Here is a 27,037-nt window from a genome sequence, read left to right on the forward strand (position 1 = left end):
AATCTGTTCAGAAGGACACCATAAGACATGGCCATAAATTGTAAAATTCACAACATCCTCTACCTTCTTTCCTCTCCTTATCCCTTGATAAATTCCCATTATCTTCTTAAGTAATTTAATGAATCCTTCAATTTTACATACAAACCTGCATAATTGGGCTTTTGTTGGGAAATATTTTAGTGCTATTTACAAAAAAAAAAAAGAGTATCATATATTTTTAATGTTTAATAGATATTGGATTATTTACCATATAAGGAAGGAGATAGAGTAAAGGGCGGAGATGGGGATTGGAACACAAGGATTTTCTAGGGTCAGCGTTGAAAAATTATCCTTGCATATGTTTTGAAAATCTGAAAAATGCTTGGTAAATAAATAATTAAAGTACAATAAAAAGAGGGTATGCTTACAACCACTGTTCTGAATCAGATGAGACATTTTTGCTTTTTGATTATGAAATATCCTTGAGGGCCTAAGCTTCCTTTTCACAAAGTAAAAGGGCAGGAAGTAGTTGGTGATAAAAGTCCTGAGTGGGGTTGGCAGAGAAAGCCTGAAATAATGATAAGATTGCTCCTTGAGGAAAGCAGAGAAGGGCACTGATGGGGATTACCTCAATTTTATAATCTACATCAGTGGAGGTTTTGTGTAACTCCACCTTACGATATCCAATCAGAAAGCCAAATTATGTCAAATCTCCAAGGTTAAATTTCCCCTATAAATCTGTCCATGGTCTATGCCATCTTTGCTGAATCCATTTTGGGTTAGCCCACTCCTGCCTTCTGCCTCATGGTGCATTTCTCCTTACCCCATTCCTCTCCACCCTGCCTCATGGTGTCTAACTATATATTCTCTCAACTCTATTTCATATTTATCATTCATGGTGTCTGTTGTATCTTTTCAATTTGTCTGTAACTTCTACTTCTAAATAAACCTACCATTTGCCAAAGAGAATGGCTGTTGTGAATTCTTCACAAGAGCGAACCCCAACATTTGTTGCCAAATAACATTTGGTACCAATCCCAACATTTGGTGCCAATTGCTCTCCTCTATCTTAGTTTGGTTTGCTTATATCTATCTTATCATTTGGTGATGAATCTCAAACATATCAGGAGGGAAGGCCAGACTAGTGTTTTTGCTTCTGCTCTCCCCAGGATTACATCCAACTAACTCACACAGAAAAATCTTCAGGGCTGATGGAGGAAGAACTGCTGGCCTATTGACCCTTCATCCTGCAGGCTAACAATTTCTAACCTGACCAATTTTTGTCTTTAGTATCTTGTCCAGATTTCAGCAGTTGTCATTTCCTGATCTATTAATCTATTAGTGAACTAGTATTGATGTACTCACTATGTACAAGGCACTGTGCTAGTTTCTGAGAATTCAAATATAATTAAAAATAATTCTCCTACCTCTCTTCCCCATACCCCCCCAAAAGCAGTTCCTATATTCAAGGAGCTAGCATTCTACAGGGGATTACATTGACACAATAAGGAAATATAATATGATTTTGGGCAGGAAAGAAAACTGATAATTACAAGGATCAAAGAAGGTTCCTGGCAGGTGGTGATTGAGGTGAGCTTTGAAATAGGTCAGGAATTATAAGAGGTTGAGGTAAAGATAGTTCACACTCCAGGTATAAAAAGAAGCCCAGGCAAAGGCATGGAGACTAAGACTATTATATTAATTTCAGAGAATAGCAAAACGAATCAAATGATCCTTCTAATCTGACAAGATAATATATAATATGTGTGGCTCTATGACCTGGTGGGAGCTCACCTATAATTTGATTTTCCTTTATTCTTCCTGTGATTATGTATATGCATATTTAGCATATGTACTTGATTGAAAGGATTCCTTTGCAGGGGTTTAGGAGGAAATTATTATATATAGGATAATCAACATTAAATGACATCCTACTAGCACTAAATAAGTATGGAAGAGGTTTCAAAATTCCAACAATCTGTGTGTGGCTGATATCAAGCTTTTGCTCCCATACCCTGGCTTTTCTCTATTACAATTATTACAGAAAGAAAAAAAACCCTAGGACTAACTAAGGTTCCCTATTTCTGATGTTCTCAAGAGATAAGGTAAAGAGCAAAAGGGGGAAGGGGTAAATCCCAGAATTTGCAGAGAAAGGAGGGTAGAATGGAGTCTAATATGACACATTGGTGACTAAGAACTGTCAGTGGGGTGAAAGATTTCCATATTTAACTCTTGGGGAAGAAACAGAGCTGATTTTCTACAATCTCTTTGCTGTAGCTGGATTCAAGGACAGGATAGAAGAAAGTCCTTGTGATGAGATTGAGGTAGGCACCAAATGATGAAATTCAAGTGAGCAATTTGCACCAAATGTTGGGATTGATATAGGCACCAAATGTTGGGGTTTGGTCTTGGCTTGAATTCACAATGGCTTTCTCCTTTGCTAAAAGGTATATTTATTTATGAGAAGTTACAGACAAAATGAAGAGATAAAATAGATATCAAAAGTGGTAAATAGGAAATATATTTGGGAGAGCATATTGTTGCAAGGAAAGGGGTTTTAACAATTAGCAATGGAAAAGACAAGTTCCCCAGTGGAATTAACCAGGAGAAAGGGAATTTCACTGTGAGGTGGGTGTATACTATTGATGGGCAAGTTAAATTGGATATAGTCTTGATTATCTAAGACCTCCACAGAAGGTGGGAATGAAAGGTGGAGCTCATTCCCTTCAATGTGTGCCTCAAGGAGTTATCAGTACTTCAGGCTTCCTCTGCTAACACCACCTAGTTACCCAGGACCTCATCAATGGACACAAGTGATGAAAGAGTTTTGCTAGAACTCTGTCCACTCCCTACTCTTATGAAAAGTACAGCCTGGAGGGGACAAGTGAGTGGATTCACCAGCCTATTACAATGTGTAGAGGAAGAAAATAATCAAAGTACCACCAGTAGAGTCTGAAAAAGAATGGCGGAGCATTGGGCAACAATTGCTAGACCTGAGTTACAGCCAGGAGAGACAAGAATGGCTTTGATATCAGGCCATCTCCAGTCATTTTAACCTATTCTTGCCACTGGACTCAGATGACTCTGGAAGAAAGAATAAAGCTGTTGACTTTGCACAATTCTGCCTTAATTAAATCAAATTCATTTGCAAGTCAAGATATCACCCTCCCTATGCCACTGGTCCTTTTTGAAAATGAAGGAGGAACAATAACCAAAAATGGCTAGCATACTCAATGAGAACACATTCAATGGAAGACCTGCCCATTGTTACCAAGAATCGACTATGCTAATTGATGACTTCTTTTATTATTTTCTGGATATTGATTCAAGACTTTTTGCTTTCCTTGAGTAATAATAAACCTGTGTGGTTTTTTTGGAGTGTTTATATATTCAGGAAAAAAATACTAGGGGAAGGAAGATATGTAAAATACTAAAGTTCCCATATTATTTGGGTGGGAATGAATAAACTATAGAAGTAGAAGGTTCTTTTTGTTTTTCTATTCCCAGATCTTAGCACAGTGCTTGGCACTTAGTAAGTATTTCATAAATGGTCTTTCATTAATTCATGTCACCAAATCTAAATCTGGGCCAGAAGGAGCTTCCAACACCAGGCTAACATAACAGAATCCTAAAGCTCACATCTGATGTTGAAAGATCATTGATGTGTAAACTACAGTCTCTAATCTTTTCTGGCAAGGAATCTATGAACATGAGAAAATAACTCTTTAAATTTAACAAAAAAACAAAACAAAACAAAAAAGGCAGAGGGCCCTAATTCTATATATGTATTATACATATTGAGTTTCACTATAATATAGAGGAAATTACATTAGACTAAGAGTTAGGGGAATCTAGATTATTATCTTAATTCCTATCTTAACTCACCCTATAAGCTAGAATCTCATAAGCTTCACCTGTTCATTTCTCTAGCCTTTAATTTCCTTACCTGTAAAAAGAAAGAATTGGATGAGATCAAAGATTTTAAAAATTTTATGTGTAAAGGAGCCCTTTGGCAATGTGGGTGGAGAAGCTTAGACACCTTCTGTTTGTTTCTAATGCATATAATAAAATATATAGGATTACAAAGAAAATCAATTTTATTGAAAAAACAATATAATTTCTCCTTAACTCCAAAGATGCTCCTAAATCTATCCACAAACCCCAAGCCCATGGACTCCTGATTAAGAATTAATTATATGACCTCTTTTATTATGTTTATATCTCTCTTTTTTCACATTGGACTACCAAAAAAATTGCTAAGTATTCCAAACAAACATTCAATATGGGGAAAATGCTATATTTTTTTCAAGATAGAAAACTTGAAACAATGAGGATGTATGTATGTATGTGTGTATATATAATGTATAAATATGTGTATATATGTGTGATATAGATATATAGATATAGATATATAGCATAGAGAGGTGAAAATATACATCTAAATTAAGCAACTCAAATGGGAAACATACAAAAAAAATCACAATGATTGTAATTTGCCAGCTTGAATACTATTTACTCAAAATGAATTTTTACCTTCATTGATGGTAGATTAACAAGAGTGACTTTGATTCACAGAGCCTTTTATTGCCATCAAAGGAGACTGTGGCTCCCCAAGTTTGAGAATAACTAGAGATAGTAGCCAACAAATCTAATTTTATGTGTTCATTCCATTTGCATGGAAACAGCAAACAGATAATCATTCATGACATGTGTAGTCCCTAGATCCCTTTAGCGTTATGAAAATTCTTGTGGTAATTTCATTTCATACACACTCACCCAACTTCTATTCTCCCAGGTATTCTTCCCTAAGGCAAAGATGGAGTCATAGAGCTTCTGGAATATAATTGTTACTGCCATAAATCACTTTCTTAAATAGTATATAGCCAGAATAGATGCAACATTAGCAAAAATAAACAGTAACACTTCAAATAAACTCGAAGATAAATGTTTTAGAGGGGTGAAAATCATGAAGGAACTAAAAACCTTTGCAGATGTAAATTTTGTTTTTCTTGATTCAGCAAGTATATGAACAATAAGACATTATTTCCAAATTAATGTGCATTTTCCTGCAATGATTAAAACACAATAAATATTTTTGGTGTCAAGACATCAGATTAGGCAGTAGAGGGCACCATTGATATAAATAGCAAGGCAAAGATGTAAAGCATAATCCTGAGACCACATAATGTAAAGAACATGTAAAACTTCATAGCAACAAAAACCATTAAAAAGAAAATTTTCTAAAATAAAATCACTTCTACATCCGGATGATTAGCCTAGTGATAACAATGCTTTACTGATCCAATTACATTTAATTTTATCACCAAACAATTGTGAACAATAGCTTCCTCTTGTTCCTGTACATGAAAGAAGCAATTTAAACAAGCGACAGAAGTTTGGTTTTGGTTGCTGCAATATTATTATTCCATTCTTAGATTGATCCTTCTTAACCTTTCCCATCTGTGACATAAGTTAAATTGAGTCAAAATTCTTGTTCCTAGATTATAAGTATTAACCAGCTTCCTATGTTATAGTATGCTATAATATAAACAATATATACATATATGTGTGTATACATATATATATATATATATAAATGCGATAGTATAAAATATTATAAGATATAAAAAGCAGGGAGGATGTCTTATTTAAGTTTTATAATTCCCCTAGCAATTAGTACAGAACTCTGTACATAGTCCCATGAAGAGAACTTGAAATCAAAGAGATCTACATTTAAATCTAACCTCTGTCTGACCATGATTAATAATAATAATAATGATAATAATGGTGAAAAAATGTATTTATAATTTAAAGATTTCCCAAGGGATTTTAAAAATAGTATACTATTTTGTTCTCATGATATCCTTGGAAGGCAAATGCTATTATTATTTCCATTTTTTACAGATCCGGAAACTGAGGGAAACAGAGATTAAGTAATTTGCCCAACTTTACCTAGCTAGTGTCTATATGTAGATTTCAACTCAGGTCTTCCTGTCACCAGATCCAGTACTGTTATCTACTGATCCACCTAGTTGCCCTTAGGTAAACCATTTAACCTAAAACTGTTTCCTCATAAGCAAAATGGAGAAAATAAAACCTAGAGAACCAAGCTTTCAGGATTATGGTACTCAGAAAAGATGGTGCCTATAAAGTGCTTTGCAAGCTTTAAAGCTATTATTATTAATGTTTTATAAAAAATTTTTTACAAATTTACAAAAAGTGATGTACAAATATCCCATTTTATCCTCACAATAATCATGGGAGGTAGGTGATATCAACATTTCCATTTTATAGGTGAGGATACTGAGGCAAAAGTGATTTTACCAGAATCTCCCAGTAAGTATCTGAGGCTGAATTCAAAGTTGGGGCTTATAACTTCACTATCCCCTGTACCACTCAGCTGCCTCTAGTGTAACTTCTTTTGCATGAATCTATGGTACAAAGTATGATGGGATTGAGAGGAGGGAGCGTTTAAGGAGGTGCCCTTCAAAGCATCTGAAATACCAATTACCAAAAAACAAAAAAGCATCTCCTGAGAGGGGAAATGGCATAGGGCTTAGAATGCTGGGCTTAGAAGTCAGGAAAAATTGAGTTTAAATCCTGCCACTGATACTAACATTCTGACCCTCAATTTCCTCATCTTTAAAATGGAATGATAATACTAATAGTACATATCTATTTCAAAATATTGCTATGACACCAAAGTAAGTTAATAGATATAAAATGTTCTGTATAAATGTGAGGGTTTTTTTTTTAATAGTTCCTGTTGAGGAGTCCCTTCAGGGACTCACTCCAACTACATTATATTTTTGTAATCAATGGTTGAACAGGATATAGATAGAAGAAACTTGTAGATGTCCAATCCAATTGGCACTAGAAGGCCAGCATCAGGAATTTAGTCCCCACTTGGGACTAATTAACTGACTTCCCTTCCACAGACTACACCCCTAAACAGAGGGGCCTATCTTACCAGAAGAAACTAAAGAAGGGAAGTAAAAGGAACTAAAGTAAGGCAACATAAAGAAGAATCCCTTATTTCTAGTCCCATGACTACTATTTACTATTTGTAGAATTTTAGACAAGTCATTTTTCTCTCTCCCCTTAAGTTTCCTCATCAAATAGTAATAATAATATCTGCTATATGCCGCTGCTTAGCACAGTGCCTGGCACTTAAGAAATGTTTGTTGACTTCTAAGTCCTCTCAAATTTAAATCACAGAATCATAGGTAGGAAGAAACCTCAAGGTCCTCCAGGATAACCCAATAGAAACCACTCAACTACCCTTCCAAGAAGTAGTCACACAATCTTTGCCTCAAAATTTTAGTGAGGAGGGAACCTATTACATATTATTGCTTTTACACAATTTTGTTAAGAAGTTTTCCCTTCATCTAACTGAAATTTGTTTCTCTGAATTCTTCATAATTCTGCCTTGTGGGGATGACAGAATAAGTCCAAACTCTTTTAGCAATGACTCCCCTTAAATATTTCAAGACAGCTGTTGTGATCCTAAAGCCTTGTCTTCTCCAAATTAAGGTACTCCCAGTCCTTTCAACCAACTGTAGTATGTCACAGTCTCCAAAACCGTACCATTCTGGTTACCTACCTTTGAATATTTTCCACTTTGCTACTTCATTTCCTAAAATGCAGCCCCTAGGACTGAACAACATGGTGTAGGTGCAAGCTGATCAGAACAACATGACATTAATCTCCCTTCTGGTGAACAGCATGTCAGTGAGAGATTTAAAATTATGCCAGATATGGTGTCATTGGGGCAAACAAAATAATGTGTGAAAAAGTCCTTTGAAAATGCTTAAGTGATAAAAACCAATGTAAGGTCATTGAGACTCTGTCCCACATCCATTCAGTCCCAGTGAGGACCAAGTGAGACACTGTGAAAGGACTTTCCTCAAACTTAGTCCCCTTGCTGAGAAATCAAGTTTGAAGAAATGTTTATGATAGTAGATCAGCAGTGAATATATAGAAGGTTAAAAATATGACCAGGTGAATCTTTAGGAAAGAGAAGGAATGTGGTAGCTAGGACCAGAACACACACACACACACACACACACACACCCTCATCTTCCCTGACCCGCTCCTGCCAAACACTCACACTGATGAGCAGCAGAGCTAGACATAGCGGGGCTTCGTTAAAGAGGTTGCCAGGCATCGAGTAACAGAGACACTGACACAGCATGAAATTATTACTGACACTGCCAATTTGCACTAACAGGGACTGGGGGATTCAGTAGATAATTTTGAAAAACAAATTAATGTCTTGGAAATCCTGAGAAGGAATTTTTTAATGGCATTCACACTGACAATGTGTTAATGAGAGGTTGTTAGGGTTTTTTAAAATATACGCAGAGGGTGAATATTGCTAATAAACAGTTGGTATTTGAAGGCTAGGTGAAAGTTCTACTTCTCAATTCATTTTCTTTTCTTATTTATACCCAGTCTTTTTTTTTTTTTAAGTTCCTTCTCACAATCCTATTGCCTCAGTGGCTATAGTCTTTAGAGCTTTCTTTATTTTGAATAATCTGGTAATGAGATACACATGGCTAAATAACTCAAAAAATCACAATGTCATACGAATCCTTTAGAAAGCTAGAGCTGTAGAATAGGCACCCAAGTACTAAGCTAACTGTATTTGGATCAGACTTTATTTCCTACAAGTTTGGTATTTAAAAGGACTTTTTTGGGGGGAGGAGCTGTAGTAGGCTTGAATCTTTAAAGTAATGAATTGTTATAATCAGATTCTATTTCCCAATCCCTCTTTCCATATTTGCTAAAAATAAATCAAATATCATTTGAAATCTTAGCTGATTTAATCCCTGACACTGGTTACTTAACTCTAATCACTCTGATACCACATTTCATTTGTGAGCTTGCTAAAGTTTGCTACTTTTTTTTTCCCCTAGATTAGCCATCTGGGTCCTACAGTGTTTTGGCCTCTTACTCTGCTGTGAGTGCCCTAGGCAGATGTCTGGTCTTCATCATGCATCATTCAAGAAACTGGGCATTCAGCCACTCTACCTCTTATCCAGAAGACCTCAGGTGCAAAAGCAGAGGCACTACCTCACAGGGAGACTACTCAGGGAGAGAAAGAGAGAGAATATGATGAAGTCCAGAAACCCCATTAGTTTGCAGATCTCAAATCTGATAGGGAAAAAATCCAATTTGTTGGTTTGGGGATGGAAAGCTGTTTAGAATCCAAAAAGAAATTAGATTCTGAAGCTTTTCTTTTATTGCCCCCAACTGAATGACTTTTTAAAGGTTTTACTTACCTAGCATTCCTTTGTTGGAACTGGACAGACACATGTCCTTTTCTGCACTGGGAAGTACAAAACCCACCACAAAAACTTCTACCCCATCAGCCATCAGGGCCAAACCTAACACAAAAAAGAGCGTCCATTGGAAACGTCCATGACCACATTCCTCAATAATATTCTCATACTGATGAGCCAGCTGCTCTTCATCTTCCAGTCGTTCTGCCATGAGATCTTTCTGGTCTCTATAGTCATCAGACCTGGAGGGAGATTTCTTTTTCTGCTTTCCCTTAATGTCATCTGGGTGGGGGATGCCCTGATATTCCCCTTCATAGATTTCATCATCTTCATCATGGCCTTCAGTAGCATCACTCTGGGCATCTTCATCTTGGTTGGATTCCTCTCCTCCACGGTAATATCTATCATTGGGTGTATACCCTTCATAATTGCCATCTTGATACCTATAGTCATCCATTCCTTGATTCCTAGATTGTTGATTTGCTTCTCTAGCTATATCCCTTGCTCCATGATAGAGATTTGCAGTGTTTCTATAACCACCATCCATTATAAGTATATGGTTTAAGTGCAGTCTCCACACTGCATCAACTGGTACTTAGAGATAACCAGTTATATTTGTGTGATTACTTCTGCTAAAATTAAATGAACTTCATTTCCTGAATATACAGGATTTGTACAAAGAAACTCCTGGAACTTTTTTTCAGATCAGTTTCAGACAGAAGTCTTGAAAAAAAGTGTCACACTTCAGACTTGCTTCTTTTAAAAGCCACAGGAGTGCTGTGTTGGGAGATATTGATTGGAAATATACCTCCTACTTTGGTTGACAAGAAATTAGGAAGTGTTAGTAGATTGCTTGATTCTCTGATTCATTCTGTTGATGAAGGTGAGCCCTAGGTAGAATGGAAAGGGGCGAGAAAACAAATGTAAGCGAATTGTAAATTATTCCTGAAACACTCAATAAAATAGATAAAATACAAATCAAGAGCAATGCATCGAAATTCATGAAACAGGAAAATATTATATGTTTATATCCCACCCCACCCCCAATAAAAAGACCAGGATTTAATGAATATAAATGATGCAGAGATTTTAGGGGGATCAAAATTTTTAAAACTTTCCTCTTGAAGAAGGACAAATCTTTTAGGTAAATGAATGGATGTTGTCTTTTAACATATGGATTTTTTTAGATCCTTATCCTTGACTCTTGAAGGGATTCATATTTACTAACAAATGTCTTGATGAAAATGTCTATTTTCACACATTTATTAATGAGAGGCAATAGCCATTTCCACATAAAATATAGAAAAGTATATGTTCATGTCATAGTTGAAGTTCATAGACTCCTCTAAATACTGATACTGTTTCTCCCAATTTTTGTTTCATAATAACAAAGAAGCCCTGGAAATAACCAGCCCCAGAACCAAGGAATTTATACTACTGAGTTGATTTAAGGGAAGAAAGGAAAGAAATAAACATTTATTAAATATGGTAATATGGCAATATGGTAAACATTTTTGTTTATTGCATCATTTGATCTTCACAAAAACCTTGGGTTGTAGGTGATATTATTATCTCCATATTACAAATGAGAAACTGAGGCAGACAGAGATTGCCCAGGATCACACATTTAATAAGTGCCTCGGGCCAAATTTGAATTCTGTTTTTTTCTGATTCTAGGCCTAGTATTGTATTCACTGCACCACCTAACTCCCTCTAAAGGTTATCAAAGCATCATATGTTTGGAAACTATGAAATACTACAATCTCAGAAACATTGACCTTGAACCCAAAGGGCAATAGGGAGAAACATGATGAGGATGAGAAAACTGCAATACATTATAAATATGAAATTATGAAGTACAAGTAGTATAAAGAATATTATCAAATAAATTCATTACCAGAAAAATTAATTGAACTGGTTCTTTGATGAAACAAACAAAAAAAAAAGAACCAATGGACACCTTCTTAGTGTACCACTATCTTCTCAATGTCAGGAGAACTTAAAAAGTCCCAAGCACATTCACCTGCTATGGTGAACTTACTGATAGAAACAAATAAGAGTCATACGATATGGACAGTCATGAATGGTAACATCCAGGGAAAATACTGATCATACTAGAATCATTTTAAGGAATGCCATGAAAACAACTGTAGATATTTTCCATAAGACATTAGCCTTTTTTAAACTATCCTCAAAGAGATTCCTCTATGTATCTTTTAAATTCAAATTCAAAATCAAATTTAAATTCAAATTCAAAATGTATAATGTTTTAAGGTTTACAAAGCAAATTATTATCTCATTTTACAAAGTAAAATACTGAAGCAAAAAAGTTAAGTGATTTACTCAAAAACCATTATCATATCGTTAACAAATATCAGGCAGTATTTTAATCCATGTCTTCTAAATTCAATCACAATTGTGTACACATAGATGTATATGTATACACACATAAATGCATATATATATATATATATATATATATATATTATACAGCTATACATATTTTATATAGAATATGGAATATCATTACATAATACTATAAGTATTATATATGTGTACTATACAGTGTTCTACTATATTATGCTACTTCTCAAACTCCAAACTTTAGGAGCTTACCTTACAATAAACAAAAAACTGGTTCAGATTATGAATCAAGAATATATGGAAGACAATATTAATATCTACAAATGAGTTAGAGGATTAAAAATATTAATCTGGCTATAGGAAGCCTGAGATTCTCTCTTCCCTGTTTATACCATTACACCATTAAAAAAATGGTTTTTATGCTTATCCCTGAAAACTGAGTCCTAGAATCAAACTTATCACTAAAGTTATTGTAAATTTAAAGTGCCCATTGGTTCAACTTGGTTTAGCTTATCTGCTGAGATGATTTTAGTGAGCTATGGCCACTGTCCATGCTACAGCTTTGTGGAGCCACAGGTAAGAGTTTGGTAAGAGATGGACACCAAAGGTAAATGAATATCCCTGAAATGGGCTTACAGCAGAGGTACTGGTCCTCCCTGAACATCCCATACATCATACCTCACTATCATTTCAGGGTGTGTAGTGAGCATTAGATGAGATAATGGAGATGAACAAAATTTGAAAATTCTCTACCTAGCTATATATATTATTACCTGTCCCAGAGTCTCCATAGAGCCACATAGATAATATGAGAGAATCTGTCAAATTTTTCAAGGAAAACAGAGTAAATTATGTATATAGTAATTTCATAATCAATCTATCTAGTAACCCTATTAAAAAACAACAACAACAACAACAAAAGGAAATGAGAGCAATCTGAATGTTCACTCTGAAATCATGCTTTCATAGCAAGAACTGCTTCTAAGAAGTCAATTTTTTGCTCCACAGCCACCCATTAAAATGAAGTTAATATCTGAGATGACTGAGAGTGTACAATAATTTCCTTCAGTACTGGCTGTTATTTATTATTTTCTCCCTGAATACAAAATGTATTATTGGCTCTCATTTATTTTAACCACCTGCTAAGAGTCCTGAAATACACTGGGTGACGTTTATAGAATACTTCACATCAACACATGGTATGAAAACAGAATGGTTTATTTTGTTGGGTTTAAGTGTTAGTTACTTCTTTGGGACTGGCAACAACACCTTTCTTTGCACCACTTTTCAATGGTGTTTGTTATTATATCACTAATTTTTTTAATCAGTCAACCAAACTTTCAGCACTTTGTTCAAGAAGGAAGAATTATGTTCAAAGAGGACACTAGGTTTCAACTTAAAAGACCTGGATCTGAATCCTAATTTGTATACTTACTACTTATATGGCCATAGGCAAGTCATTTAACTTTTCTGAATCCCAGTTTCATTAGTTATGTCAGTAATTTAAGGAAAGCACATTTTTTTATTTAATATACTTTCCAAGTTACAAGTAAAGCAATTTTTAACATTTGTTTTTAAAACTTTGAATTCCAGATCCTCTCCTGTCTTCCTTTCCCACCCCCACCCCCACTCCATTGAGAAGGCATATGTGAAATTATGCAAAACATTTCCATAAAAGGCATTGTGAAAAAAGCATCTATCTCACACACACACACCCAAAAAACAAAGCAAAATATAGATATACATATACATATACATATACATATACATATACATATACATATACATATACACATACACATACACATACATCTATATCTATATCTATATGGATATAGATATAGATATAGATGTAGATGTAGATGTAGATGTAGATGTAGATGTAGATGTAGATGTAGATGTAGATGTAGATGTAGATGTAGATGTAGATGTAGATGTAGATGTAGATATAGATATAGATATAGATATGGATATAGATACTTCAATCTGTTGGAAAGCATTTTATAAATATCAAGGCAAAATATATAATGTGTGAATAGCATGATATAATAAAAACCTTAGGTTATGGGGACAGATAGTCCCAAGTTGGAAATCCTCCACTCTCTGCTCTCTTTCCAATTAGCTAGAATAAATAAGCAATCTAAAGATTCAGTAGAGCCCATTTATGCCTCTTTTTAATGGAAGCAGGATACAAAATATATTTGTGAAGATAACTAAGTGTCAGATAGTATGGAGAGCCAGATTTGGTATCTGGAAGGCCTGATTTTGAATTTATAGGCAAGTATCTAACCCCTTTCAGACTCAGAATACACACACACACACACACACACACACACACACACACACACAGTGAAAGAGACAGAAACAGACAGAGGGGAGGGAGAGGGACAAAGGAGGACAGAGGAGAAGAAAGAGGAAGAAAGAAAGAAAGAAAGGAATTTGTAATTATTTTGCAAACTCCATAATTATATTTGGATTTGAACCTATTTTTCTTGCCTGGAGAGGGCAATTCTAGGACCAGGGATGTGTGCTGCTGCCAGTTTGAACCAGCTCTGGAGAGCCAATTAGATTTTCAATATGAGTATCTGAACCTCTGAATCAACGAACAGTATAAATCAAGGCTTGTTTTAATGTTTTGTTGATTTTCTAGGCTTAGAGAGATGAGAAAAATGTTGATAATGTAGATGAAACTTTAAAATGGATCATACTTAAATTTTTCTCCAATGAGTCAAATGTTAAATATCTATCAGCAAATCCCTGACTAGAGACTATGAATAGAGAAGTTCCATTGAACTAGAATTCAGCTTGTCATAAGAAAAATCTTTCTAAATAGAACTATCAAAACTGAAACTAAATGCCATATGGTTATAATCATCAAGATTAAACCAAAAGAAGAGAGGAACAATGTGTACCTGCCTCCCTCTTTTTCAGAGATGAGGAATACGGTTATAAAATATTACATACATGATCATTCTTAGATCATATGGTAGTTAATTTTGCTGAATTCCTTTTCTCTCCTCCTCCCTCTCTCTCTCCCCCTTGTTCTCCCTCTCTTCTTCGTTTAAAAGACTGGCCCTATCATCAGGGCCAAATATTTTTGGAAAAAATGTGGTATAAAAGTAAAAAATACAATAATAATAATTATCATTATTATTATTAACATTTATATAGTGCTTACTCTATTGCTAAACTGTGCTAGAAGCAATAATTTTGTAGAATGAATAATTGCTTTTTTAATTAGACTTGTCAAAAAATGGAATGAATTATAAGGGGATATAGTAAATTCTCCATCCCATCAATGGAGGACTTCAAGTGTGGACTAGATTGCTTACTAATATTGGGAATGAGATTAATAATTTTTTTTATTTGATTAAGGGATGGATGATCCTTTAAGTATTTTTACTTAATAGTCAATAAACATTTAAGTACCCATTATGTTATCAAGTGTTAAGCATTAGAGATTTATTTTTCAATCATTTCAATTATGTTCTGCTCTTCATGACCCCATTTATGAGTTTTCTTAGCAAAGATACTAGAGTATTTTGCCATTTTCTTCTCCAGCTCATTTTACAGAAGAGGAAACTGAAGCAAAAGGGTTAAGTGACTTGCCCAGGGTCATAAAAACATCTGAAATCACATTTGAATTCAAGTCTTCCCAACTTCTGACTCAGTGCTCTATCTATTGTGCTACCTAGGTTAGCACAGGAGACAAATATGAAAACAAAAATAAATAACAAAGATGGTCCTTACTCACAAGGACCTTATAATCTAATGGATTATTACACAAAAGAAAGCTGGGAGTAGCTGGTGGAGGTAGAAAGGAAAAGTCAAAGAAATGCAAATGAGTTCAGACTTTACACTCTAAGGTTCTATATAACTCACTTTTCAAACTTGCAGGAATAACAACTTTAAAGGGAATTTTAGGTAATCTGAATAATCCAGTCACTTGGTTACTTTCCTTAGCTATCTTTACACAAAAAGTTTGTGTTTTGTTATCTGTATAATAAATGGTCAAAGAGCTCATGAATGTACCCTCCCAGGTTTATACTATTTACTTAAGTATCCGAAAGGTAAAATTAAAATGGAATCTCAGCTGTCCCAAAATATTTACCTCACCAATTTAACCTCTTTTCTTTACTATCAGGCTTTTTTCTAAGACTAGAATTACTATAGTTAAAGACTATAGTTAAAATACATAGATCAATTCAATTTTGTTGGGCATATTTTATCATGGTATTCTTTGTATATAATAAATTGTGATCTCTTTGAAAAAAAAAAAAAGGAATTGCTTGCTTTGTTTTTGTATCTATCATATCTAACACAGTGCCTAGCTTATAAGTGTATTTAAGGAGAATTAGCATCTCTGGTGTGAAGGCTTGCTGAGACCTTTTCAGGACTGCTCATCTACCTTTCTGGTCCACCTGGCACTCTATTCTCACGTATGGCTTCAAGAAGCTATCTTGACTTTTGTCTTTTTATTGAGCTCTGAGGCTGATACTTTGCAATCCTGCCTTACAAATCCAATTCTCTCCCAAGTTAGGATATCACCTTTGATGTCATTGATACTCTTCAAAAGCAAAGGATAACCAACCAATTAACCAATGACCAGCATATAGTCATATTAATAAATGCTTGTTAATGCTCCAAGGGTTATAAAACTGTATATATCCTTTGATGCAGCAGTGTCTCTACTGAGTCTGTATCCCAAAGAAATCATAAAAAAGGGAAAATGATCTACATGTGCAAAAATGTTTGTAGCAGCTCTTTTTGTAGTGGCAAGGAACTGGAAACTATGTGGATACTCATCAGTTGGAGAATGGCTGAAAAAGTTATAATATGGGAATGCTAGAGAATATTATTGTTTTATAAGAAATTATGAGCAGGCTAACTTCAAAAAAGCCTGAAAAGACTTTCATGTACTGATGCTAAGTGAAAGAAGCAAAACCAGGAGAACATTGTACACAGCAACAGCAAAATTCTTTTTAACAGTGAGGTAACGATCCAAGACAATTCCAATAGACTTGTGATGGAAAGTCCATCTGCATCCGGAGAGAATTATGGAGACTTAATGTGGATCAAGGCATAGTATTTTCTTTTTTTAAGCTTTTTATTTTCAAAATATATGCATGTATATTTTTCAACATTGACTCTTGTAAAACCTTGTGTTCCAAATTTTTCTCTCCTTCCCCCACCTCCTCCCCTAAATAATCCAATATGTTAAACGTGCAATTTTTCTATACATATTTATACACTTATCTTGCTGCACCAGAAAAATCAGATCAAAAAGGGGGAAAAATGAGAAAGAAAACAAAATGCAAGCAAACAACAAAAAAAGTGAAAATACTATGTTGTGAGCCATACTCAATTCTCCGAGTCCTTTCTCTGGGTGTAGATGGGCTCTCTTTATCACAAGATCATTAGAACTGGCATCAATCATCTCATTGTTGCAAAGAACCACATCCATCAGAATTGGTCATCTTATTACCATATACAATGATCTCACACTAGCACAAATGTAGTTTAAATAAAGCATTTAGCTTACACCTAAAAGATTTCAGCTAACCCTGACCATTTTGAAGGAGACCAAGTCCTAAATCTAAATAATTAAATTATTTACCTTACACTTCAAAACATTTATTCAACTTAGTATAGGTAATAGAACATATAATGCATAGGCATGATAATGATAGTACCGCGAGGGAACTTTGAAAGATTCCTTAAACCTACAGGGACAAAAAGCAAATATTAAACCTCAAACCTTTTGCATAATGATTTAGCTAGTCAAACCGGACAAAAAGAATTAAAGCCTATCTCCCCGAAAATAAGTGAGTTATTATAGGACAGTTGTTAGAACGAACTCGTCAATGTGGCAGAATAGTGAGATGATTTTACAATAGGGGTGAAGAGCCTAGTTGAACTTAATGATAGCTGGTTGTCCAAAAAACTAATTTAAGTTACACTTTAAATTTAACACAAGTACTAACAAACGCAACTTAAATTTAGATGCTACTCAAAAGGGGAACCACTCTTGGGACACATAAACAAATTTCCTTAGAGAATGAGGTATACACAAAACACTGTAGGCCTAAAAGCAGCCACCAATTAAGAAAGCGTTAAAGCTCAAACTCACATTCTATTTAATCCCAAAAATCCATCAAAATCCCTAACCCAATATTGGACAATTCTATAAACATATAGAAGATATAATGCTAACATTAGTAACATGAACAGATTCTCCTTGCATAAACATAAGCTCAGCTCGGAATAACCACTACTACTTAATCAAATAAACAGTTATATCTACACACTAGCAATCTGCCACAAATATTTTTGCACATGTGGGTCCCTTTCCCTCCTTTATGATCTCTTGGGGATGCAAGTCCAGTAGAAACACTACTATAAGAACATAGTCTTTTCACTTTTATTGTTGTTGTTTGCTTACTTTTTTCTTTCTCATGTTTTTCCCTTTTGATCTGATTTTTCTTGTACAGCATGACAAATGTGGAAATATGTTTAGAAGAACTGCACATATTTAATTGCTATCTTGGGGAGGGAGAAGGAGGGTATGTTTAGAAGAATTGCACATATTTTGCTATCTTGGGGAGGGAGAGGAAGGGAGAGAGGAAGAAAAATTTGGAATACAAGGTTTTCAAAGGTGAATGTTGAAAACTATCTTTACATGTATTTGGGGAAATAAAATACTGTTTAAAAATAAATACTTGTTCAAAGAGACAGGCAAAATGATATATTTAATCACTTCATATTTATTGTGTGTGTATATATATATATATACATATATATATATATGTACATATATATACACATACATATGTATGTGTGTAGAGGTGTGTATACATATATGCATGTTCATGTTTCTCCCTGTTAAAATATCAGCTTTGGAGAATATGGACTATTATATTTATTGTATTTATATCTCCCATACCTACCACAGTGATTAATGCATAGTAGATCTTTACTAAGTTGCTTAATGTTTGATCAATCAGCAGACAAATAAATGCATCAGGACCCTCTAGCTACTTCCATTAATATTTTATCATAAATCCATTTACTTACTGATCAGTTATTTGAAACCTTGGAGGTGAAGGGGATGGAGTTTGAATGACAAAGATTTCAGTAGAATTAGAAAGGATAGAGATTGTAGCTGAAATGGAAAAATGTGGCAGATCTAGGGAAAGTTGACTAGTTTAATGAAATAAAGGGAGTGCAGAGACATAACTACCTATTTTTGTACCAAGGGAAAAGGTTAGCTGGAATGCAATTATCAGGAAGAGGAAGCTTATCCCTTGCCATAAAAAGAAGTGTCCAATCATGGAGAGGAGCAAGGATCTACAGGCCCTGGTGGAACCTGACACCCTTGCAGTAGGGATAATGTGAGGAGAGATGGTAATAGGTAGAAAAATACTGTCTTAACCATCTAAATTTCCCAGCCTTCTCTTGGGAGAGATAAGGAATGAGGTCAATAATACATTATGAAGGGGGGCAGGCCTTGGGATGGAAGAAAAGCTCTAAATGATAGTTTCTATATTCTAAATCTTCAACCATCCCACATTTGCTTCTATGATTGCTTTCTCCTGTCAACACAAAATGTTTTATAGTCAGATATTACAGTCTTAACTTTTGTCCTAAGAGGCACTATTTTTTTTTAAGGAAGAAAGAAATCTATCTAAATGAAATAATATTTTCAGGCACAAATTAATCTAGAGGTACACAAGACAAGTAATGGAACTTAAAAGGTAGCATTTTATTGGCAAGTTTTATTTCAAACTGACTTCAATCTCCAACGGCCAAAAAAAAGAGAGTGTTACCTGCCGGATCTTTTAGATGCTATTTTTTCTTCCTGGAATAAAATCTGCTCTAAAGAAATTCCCTTGCCTGAAAATGTGGTTTTAAAAATCAGAAATAAACAAATGGCTTAAAATCAAAAACAAATAAAAGAATTCAAGTGCAATTCTGAAGTGACAAGCCAGTTATAAAATGTATCAGTCAAAAAGCACAATCCCTTTCTACATACCTCCTTAGAGTAAAAAATTAAGATTTTTTTTCTTCCCCATCTTGCTGAAATTTCTAATTCTGATGTAAAAGTCAAAGAAACAAGTTTCCTAGACAAAAGTGGATATTGGAAAATGCCAATTAGTATTGTCTGCTCCAATAGAAAAACCAAAAGTGAACTGGGTTTGAAGTATTTAAAAGTTGTGTGTATTCATCTTCATAATTATTCTGTTATTTCCCAGCTCAAAAAACTTCTGTGGCTGCCACTATCTCCTGAATGAAGTACAAACTCACTAACTTACTAGCTCACTAACCTAACATTCAAGTCCTCTAAAATTTGTCTCCAATTTACCTTTTGAAACAATCTTATCACATACTCCAGACCAGCAGATCTCTTGCTGTCCACAAGCTCATCCCACTACTCCTTTCTTTTGCCCTAGATCCATAATACTTTTGTCCCTCATCTATTTGTTGAAATCCAATTCATCCTATAAGGCCCACTTGCTACAATATTCTCCATGAAGCTTTCTCTAATTCCCCATCTCCCTAATGGCTGAAATCTTAAATCCCTATTGGGACCCCATTATTGTGTCCCATTCATAGCATTTAAGTTGTTAAAGATTATCTACTCCAGAGATGTTAAATACATGGCCAATAGGCAACTTTCCCAGAAAGACAAATCAAAATGAAATGTAACTGAATATATTGAACAAATAAAAATGCAACAAAACATTTGTGTATAACTGTGTATATCAATTGTGTATAACTTTTTGTGATCCCATTTGGGATTTTCTTGGCAAAGAGAGAGGAGTAGCTTGCCATTTCCTTCTCCAGCTCATTTTACAGGTGAAGAAACTGAGGCAAACTGAGGATTACGTGACTTTCCCACGATCACCCAGCAATAAGAGTTTGAACACAGATTTGAACTTGGGAAGATGGGTTCTTCTGATTCTGGTTATTCTGTTCACAGAGTCACCTAGCAGCCTCCACTATAAAACATGCATATTATTAATATGAGGTTTTCTAAGTCAACATGCATCCCAAAGGGATATTATGTATAATTTAGGCCCCACCCTGCCCACTTTTCTATTTGAATATAACACCACTAGATCAGTTGTCTACTAGACACTCTGGTCTAATCCAACAAATCACTGATTTAGACCAACATTTTCATTTGATAAATAAGAACACTTATCTGTATATTGTTATATACTTTGTTAACTGTTTAAGGTGAGAGACAAGGGGAAAGAAGAGAAAAGAAGGGAGGGACTAAAGGAAAGAGGGAAAAACAGAAATATATATATATATAAAGAGAGAGAGAGAGACAGAGACAGAGACAGAGACAGAGACAGAGAGACAGAGAGACAAAGAGACAGAGAGAGACAGACACTAGGCTTGTGATTAAATCTAGGGCTATTGGTTCATGTGTTTTCTTTTCCCCTTTATCATGGTATATAGTCTACCATTTTTATTATAACTATTTAATCTTTTTATGCATTGTTATTATAAAATGAAAAACAGTTTAATTTTATCTAGAGACAAAACTTATCATAAATGTACAGACAAAAAAAAATAAACAAGATTCAAAGAAAAGAAGAAACTCCCAAGGGTAAGTGGTACCAGTTCAAGAAATAATGATGAAGGAGAAAGGGATATAGTAGATAAGAGATAAATTCAGCAGAACCCAGTGACAATTAAGAAAACAGCATGTTCTATCCAAGTAAATCACTCCTTTAATGGGTTAGCAAGACAGATAAGGTTCCAATTATTCCTTTATTATACATACTTAGCTTAGGATAATAGCACCTTGAACTTACAAAGAGCAGGTCACTGGTACTGGTTTGGGTCTACACCCCTGGAACCTCTGTTCTCCTACTTCCATAGTTTAAGGCTTTTGGAGCAGCTTGAATCTCTAATAGTGTCTTATACCACTATCTTTTAGATGTGAAAATGAGAAATGAGAGTGTCTGCTTCCAGTACAATAGTTGGAGAGGTAGGGATATACTTTAGAGGAGATGATTCCCTAACATCCCTTGTTGAATTCTGAATGAATAGCCCCACAAAAAATAATTACCCGTCATCATTAAGTTCCTATTAGTACCAATTCATAGCATTATAGTACATTGTGGGTTAAATAGACTTTTGTAGACTAATCTAAGGGCCTTAACTCTTAGGTATAGCATTGTTTAAATGAGAAAATGAATTCAGGTTTCCAAACTATTAAGGCACATATGACTTTTTTGGAAAAAAATGACTCTTTTATAAGTTGAGACAACCTGCATTCCTTTTTGTGTAGTAGATCTATTCCATAATTGACTTTGCTCATGTTTTCAGCCAGTCTAAACAAAGTACTAATCTTATAATTAGGTAACACTCAAGATATTTGTAAAGAATTGAAAGATATACAACATTAGTTAACAGTCTAACATATACAACTCAATGTTCTTTTCAGTACCACTGTTACCAACACGATATCAGGACAGTTTGTGCTTTGATTTTTCAAATCTTTTAGTCTCTTGTTGGACTCCTGCCCTACTCCAGCATAAAGCCAGTGGAACACTAAACTGAAGGAGACTTGAAACAAATCTCTGATTCAAAAATGATCTTTAGAAAAGCTATTTCCAGTTAATGTGGAACCAGAAAAGAGGAAAGTAAAGAAATACACATTGTGTGCAAAAAGATCAAGGATGAGGAATGGCTAAAGAAAGACTGGTCTTTTATCACATTACCCTTTCCACAAATAATGTCCCCCAAATACTACTAAATGATTAATTGTGGGGAGGGTGAAAAATAGAAGAATTCACAGAACAACTCAGGGATATTTTTTGAACTATTTGAATAACCCTTGAAACAGATGGTACTTCACTGTCTCATTCTGCTTGACTGACAATTTCTTCATCAAGCATCACGTTCCTCTCTACCCCTGAGAGCTGCATTTTCCTTGCAGGGTAGCAGCCCAAAGCCCTATCCCTAAAGCCATGAGGACAATCTGGAGTTAAAACAAAGGCTATAAAATCTACTCATTAAGAAATGTTCTGCATCTGCACTTTAAGACCAATGGGCTTAAAGCCAAATCCATAATATTTTCTGATATTTCTTTCCCTGAATGTTGAAATATAATTAGCAAAAAATGCAAAAGTCATATAAATATGTAGCACTTGATTTACCTGCACTGTTTTACTGTTTAGATATTAGAAAGAAAATAGTTTTTCTCTACACTAAAGTACACAGTAATGATCATATTCCTTCCAAAGTCCTGAGAAAACATTGTTAATTTCAAGACAATATACAGAAAAAGACAAATGAAATCCCATTCTTATGCAGGAATGTCAAACATGAGACCTGGAAACTAGAAGGTCAAATTCCAAAAAAGTAGTTTCAGATTTTCACCATCCTGTAATATGTGGCTCTCTAAGTCAAATACTTTAGCTGAATTAACTGATGTCAATGCAGTTTTTTGTTTGTTTGTTTTTTGCTTTTTGTTTGCTTTTTTTTTTTTTTTTAATTCAGGGAACAGATCAAGAGCACAAATAAAAGAATCAAACCTGTCAAAAAGGCATCTCTTTTTTCAAATACTTAAGCAAAGAAGATGGATGTCAGCATAAAAGGGTTTTGAAGTGTAGAGGAGAGAACATAGCTAGATCTCAAAAGGAATAAACTCAGTTTTCTCAGTAAAGTTCAAGGTGAGATTATTGTAGTTTATGGTCATGAAGAGTGGACATAGTTCACGTATAGAAGTGATAGATAATAACAAAGCTTCTAGTCACTTACCAAGTACCTAATGGAAGTAAACAAAAGCCAGTAAGAGTTTGAAAAAGATGGAAAGTAGTTATATTACTATTAAGAATAATTACAAGTAATTCACTACCTTTTTTTACTACTTTTTTATAGCATATGAAAGTTTATAAAGCATTTGAGTCTTACATCATCACTATGATTTCCATCCTAATATTATTTCCATTTTAAAGATGAGGGAACTAAAACTTATAGGGGTTAAATAACTCGATTATGATCATATACCTACTAAGTATCTAGAGTAGGATTCAAACAAGATCTTCTAACTCCAAGTTCCAAACTCCCTGTACACGACACACTACCAAAACCAAGCAATGTCTTATATTTAAATTTGTTTCTTGACATATCAAAAATTATTCTACTCCTTGCTATCCTACTCAATGTCTCTGAACTCAACAAGCATAAATTAGAAGAAAAACCAAAGAATCTCTCCTTTAAAACTAAAGTTTACTTACCTTGCTCACTGATGATAATCTTGTTGTCTGTCTCATTTTTTATCAGATTCAATTTCTTTCATTCTTTGACATTCTTATATTTTACTCCTCACCCAAGTAAACTGCTGGTTACTGGACTATCCTCTATTATTTGATTCAATCAAAGGATCATACATATAGAGCTGGAAGGAACCCTAGTTTCACCTAGCCCAAACCAGATGAGAAAAAAATTTAAGCCCAGAGAAATTAAATGATTTGTCCAAACTAACTTACATAAGAGCAGAATCAAAACTTCACCTGAGTTTTTATGTCTCTGAATTTGATGTTCTTTCCACTGTACCATATAGCCTCCAAAGGATTTAACTTGGCTAGGTATTCTTCTTATCTGTTGATTAATTATGTGAATTTGCTACATGTGCTTAAGTTTTTCACCTGCCAATATTCTCACAATCTTAAAACCAGAAGCAAGATTAGAGGCAAGATTAGAGGTGACCTCTTCAAACACTAGCCTAATGCAATAGCCCCAGGAAGTGGTCATCCAGCCTCTGTTTAAACATGTCCTGTGGGACAGCTAGATGGTATAACTCAAAGCTTCTTAAAACTGTGAGGTGGTACCCTACAAAGGCCTTGTAACTGACTATGGGGTTGTAAAAAATTTGGTAAGAGTAAAATGTATCAAGATTTAATTTTTTTATGTAAAAATAAACAAGTATCTCTCTCATTAGTATGCAAATTTGCTTTCAACTTTAATATGTGGTGAAATTATATGTATACCAAAGAATTTTTTAAAATAAAATTATTTATAATTTATTATCAGTAAAGGTATGATTTGAATGTTTATTTTATATATTCCATGTAAAAATTTCTCAGACAAAAAGAAGTTGAAAGTAGAAAAAGTTTAAGAAGTCCTAATGTAATGGATAAAGCCCTGGCCTTGGAATCAAGAGGACTAAATTTGAATATGGCCTCAGATACTAGTTGTGTGCCTCTGGACAAAACAGTTAATCCCAGTTACCTCCTCTCCCCACGAAAAAATTCCCTGAGACTTTATTAGATGCAGTCAATTCCATTTTGAGAAATCTCTAGTGGCTATTATTGAATCCTTTTTCTTAAACCAATCTGAAATTGTCCTACTTACAATTCTTATCCATTGGTCCTAAATGTATGTTCTCCAATATGTGGAAAAAATTATTATGTCCCCATCTTTCCAATTTTAAATTTTCTCAACTCTTTCACCTCACAGAACAGGGAGCACAATGTAAGAGTAAAAAAAAACCTTAGTCAAAACATCTGGATGCAACTCCCAGCTCTTTTATGTTCTAGCTTCATGGCCCTGGCAAGTAAATCTCTCTAGGTCTTATTTTTCTCATCCAAATAACAGATATTAAGACAGATTTTTGTCATGAAACTATTATGTGGAAAAGCCCACCACAAATTTACAAGTGCTTACTATATAAAAGAGAGTTATTATTGTTGCTGTTATTATGATCTTCACCAACTGAATCATCTTCCTTTGGAAATGTTTCCTCAATGTGTCAATGTCTCTTTTATAATGTGACTCCTACGCCTGGACATTGATAGACTCACTATTTATGTTTACTTCCACCTCCAGAAAATCTTGTTTGACAGCTTCGTTTTGTTCATTCTTGTATCTTATGATTGCAACAACTATGCTGGTTTGAAGAAGAAATGAGGAAATGGAATTGAATTTTATATCAGAAGAGTTGGCTTCAAGTCTTGACTCAGCCACTTATTAGCTCTGTAATTTTATTATTTTTATTTCAATTGTATTTTATTTTTCCAAATATAAGTAAAAATAGTTTTCAACATTCAATTTTGTAAGATTCTGAGTTCCAAATTTTCTTCTCTTTCTTATCTCCCCTCTCCTCAAGACAACACGCAACCTGATATAAATTAGATATATACAACAATCTTAAACATATTTTCATATTAGTCATCTTGGGAAAGAAGAATCACTACAAAAGGGAAAAACCATGAGAGAAAAAAAGCAAACAAACATAAAAATATGAAAATAATATACTTTGATCCACATTCAGTTGCCATAATTCTCCCTCTGGACAGATGGCATTTTCCAACCCAAGTCTATTGGAATTATCTTGGATCACCACATTGGCAAAAACTAAGTCTATAGTTGTTCTTAACACAGTTTTGCTGTTGTCACATACAGTGTTCTCCTGGTTTTTCTCACTTTACTCACATCAGTTCACGTAAGTCTTTCCAGGCTTTTCCAAAATCAGCCTGCACTTCATTTCTTAAAGAACAATAGTATTCCATTACATTCATATACCATAATTTATTCAACCATTTCCCAATTGATGGGCATCCACTCAATTTCTAATTCTTTGCTATCACAAAAGGAATTCCTACAACATTTTTGCACATGTGGGCCCTTTCTCCTCTTTTATGATCTCTGCCATATAGACTGGTAGTTCTGTGATCATATAATCAAGATACTCCATCATCCAACTCCAGTAGTTTTCATTGGGCTGTTCTCCAAACCTAGAATGTTTGTTCCTCCTCATTTTCATCTCCTATCTTCCTTCAAAACATAACCAAAATCCTATACTCTACAAGGTCTTTCCCTATCACCCATAATTCCAGTGTCTTCCAACTATTGTTTATTTCTAATTTATCTTATATAAAGTTTGATTATACATAATTACTTTCTTTAGATTGTGAACTCAAGAGTCTTTTATTTTCCCTCCTATCTTCAGCACTTAGAATAGTACCTAGTATCAAGTAGGTACTTAGAAAATGCTTATTGAGGGGCAGCTAGTTGGTGAAATGGATAGAGTACCAGCCCTGAAGTCAGGAGGACCTGAGTTCAAATCTAACCTCACTTAGCACTTCCTAGCTGTGTAACTTTGAGCAAGTTACTTAACCTCAATCTCAGCAAAAAAAAAAAAAAAAAAAAAAAAAAAAAAAAAATATATATATATATATATATATATATATATATATTGATTGACTGGTAAATACCATAAGGATTAATTTCCTAAGCAGAAAAAAAAAATCAATTTCCTAATTGGAAAAAAAAGTCAGAAAAATGGAATGATATAATACTTATAGTTGATTCTCACAGTATTCATGGGATCATAAATGAGATTTATAACTAGAAGGCAGCTTAAAACCACCTTCTCATTTTATAGA

General features: G+C 34.3%; 1 protein-coding gene across 5 annotated transcripts in view; it reads right to left on the minus strand.

The window, feature by feature from the left end:
* Positions 1-27,037, minus strand: part of SV2B (synaptic vesicle glycoprotein 2B) — a 170,682-nt gene that overhangs the window by 58,353 nt on the left and 85,292 nt on the right. For all 5 annotated transcript variants that reach the window (XM_074295081.1, XM_074295084.1, XM_074295082.1 and 2 more), the window contains one exon: positions 9,264-10,153. In XM_074295081.1, the coding sequence (XP_074151182.1) occupies positions 9,264-9,810 (547 nt within the window). In that variant the 5' untranslated portion in view covers positions 9,811-10,153. The remainder of the gene's footprint in view (positions 1-9,263; positions 10,154-27,037) is intronic.

This window comes from Sminthopsis crassicaudata, chromosome 2, assembly GCF_048593235.1.
Source record: "Sminthopsis crassicaudata isolate SCR6 chromosome 2, ASM4859323v1, whole genome shotgun sequence".
NCBI lineage: Eukaryota > Metazoa > Chordata > Mammalia > Dasyuromorphia > Dasyuridae > Sminthopsis > Sminthopsis crassicaudata.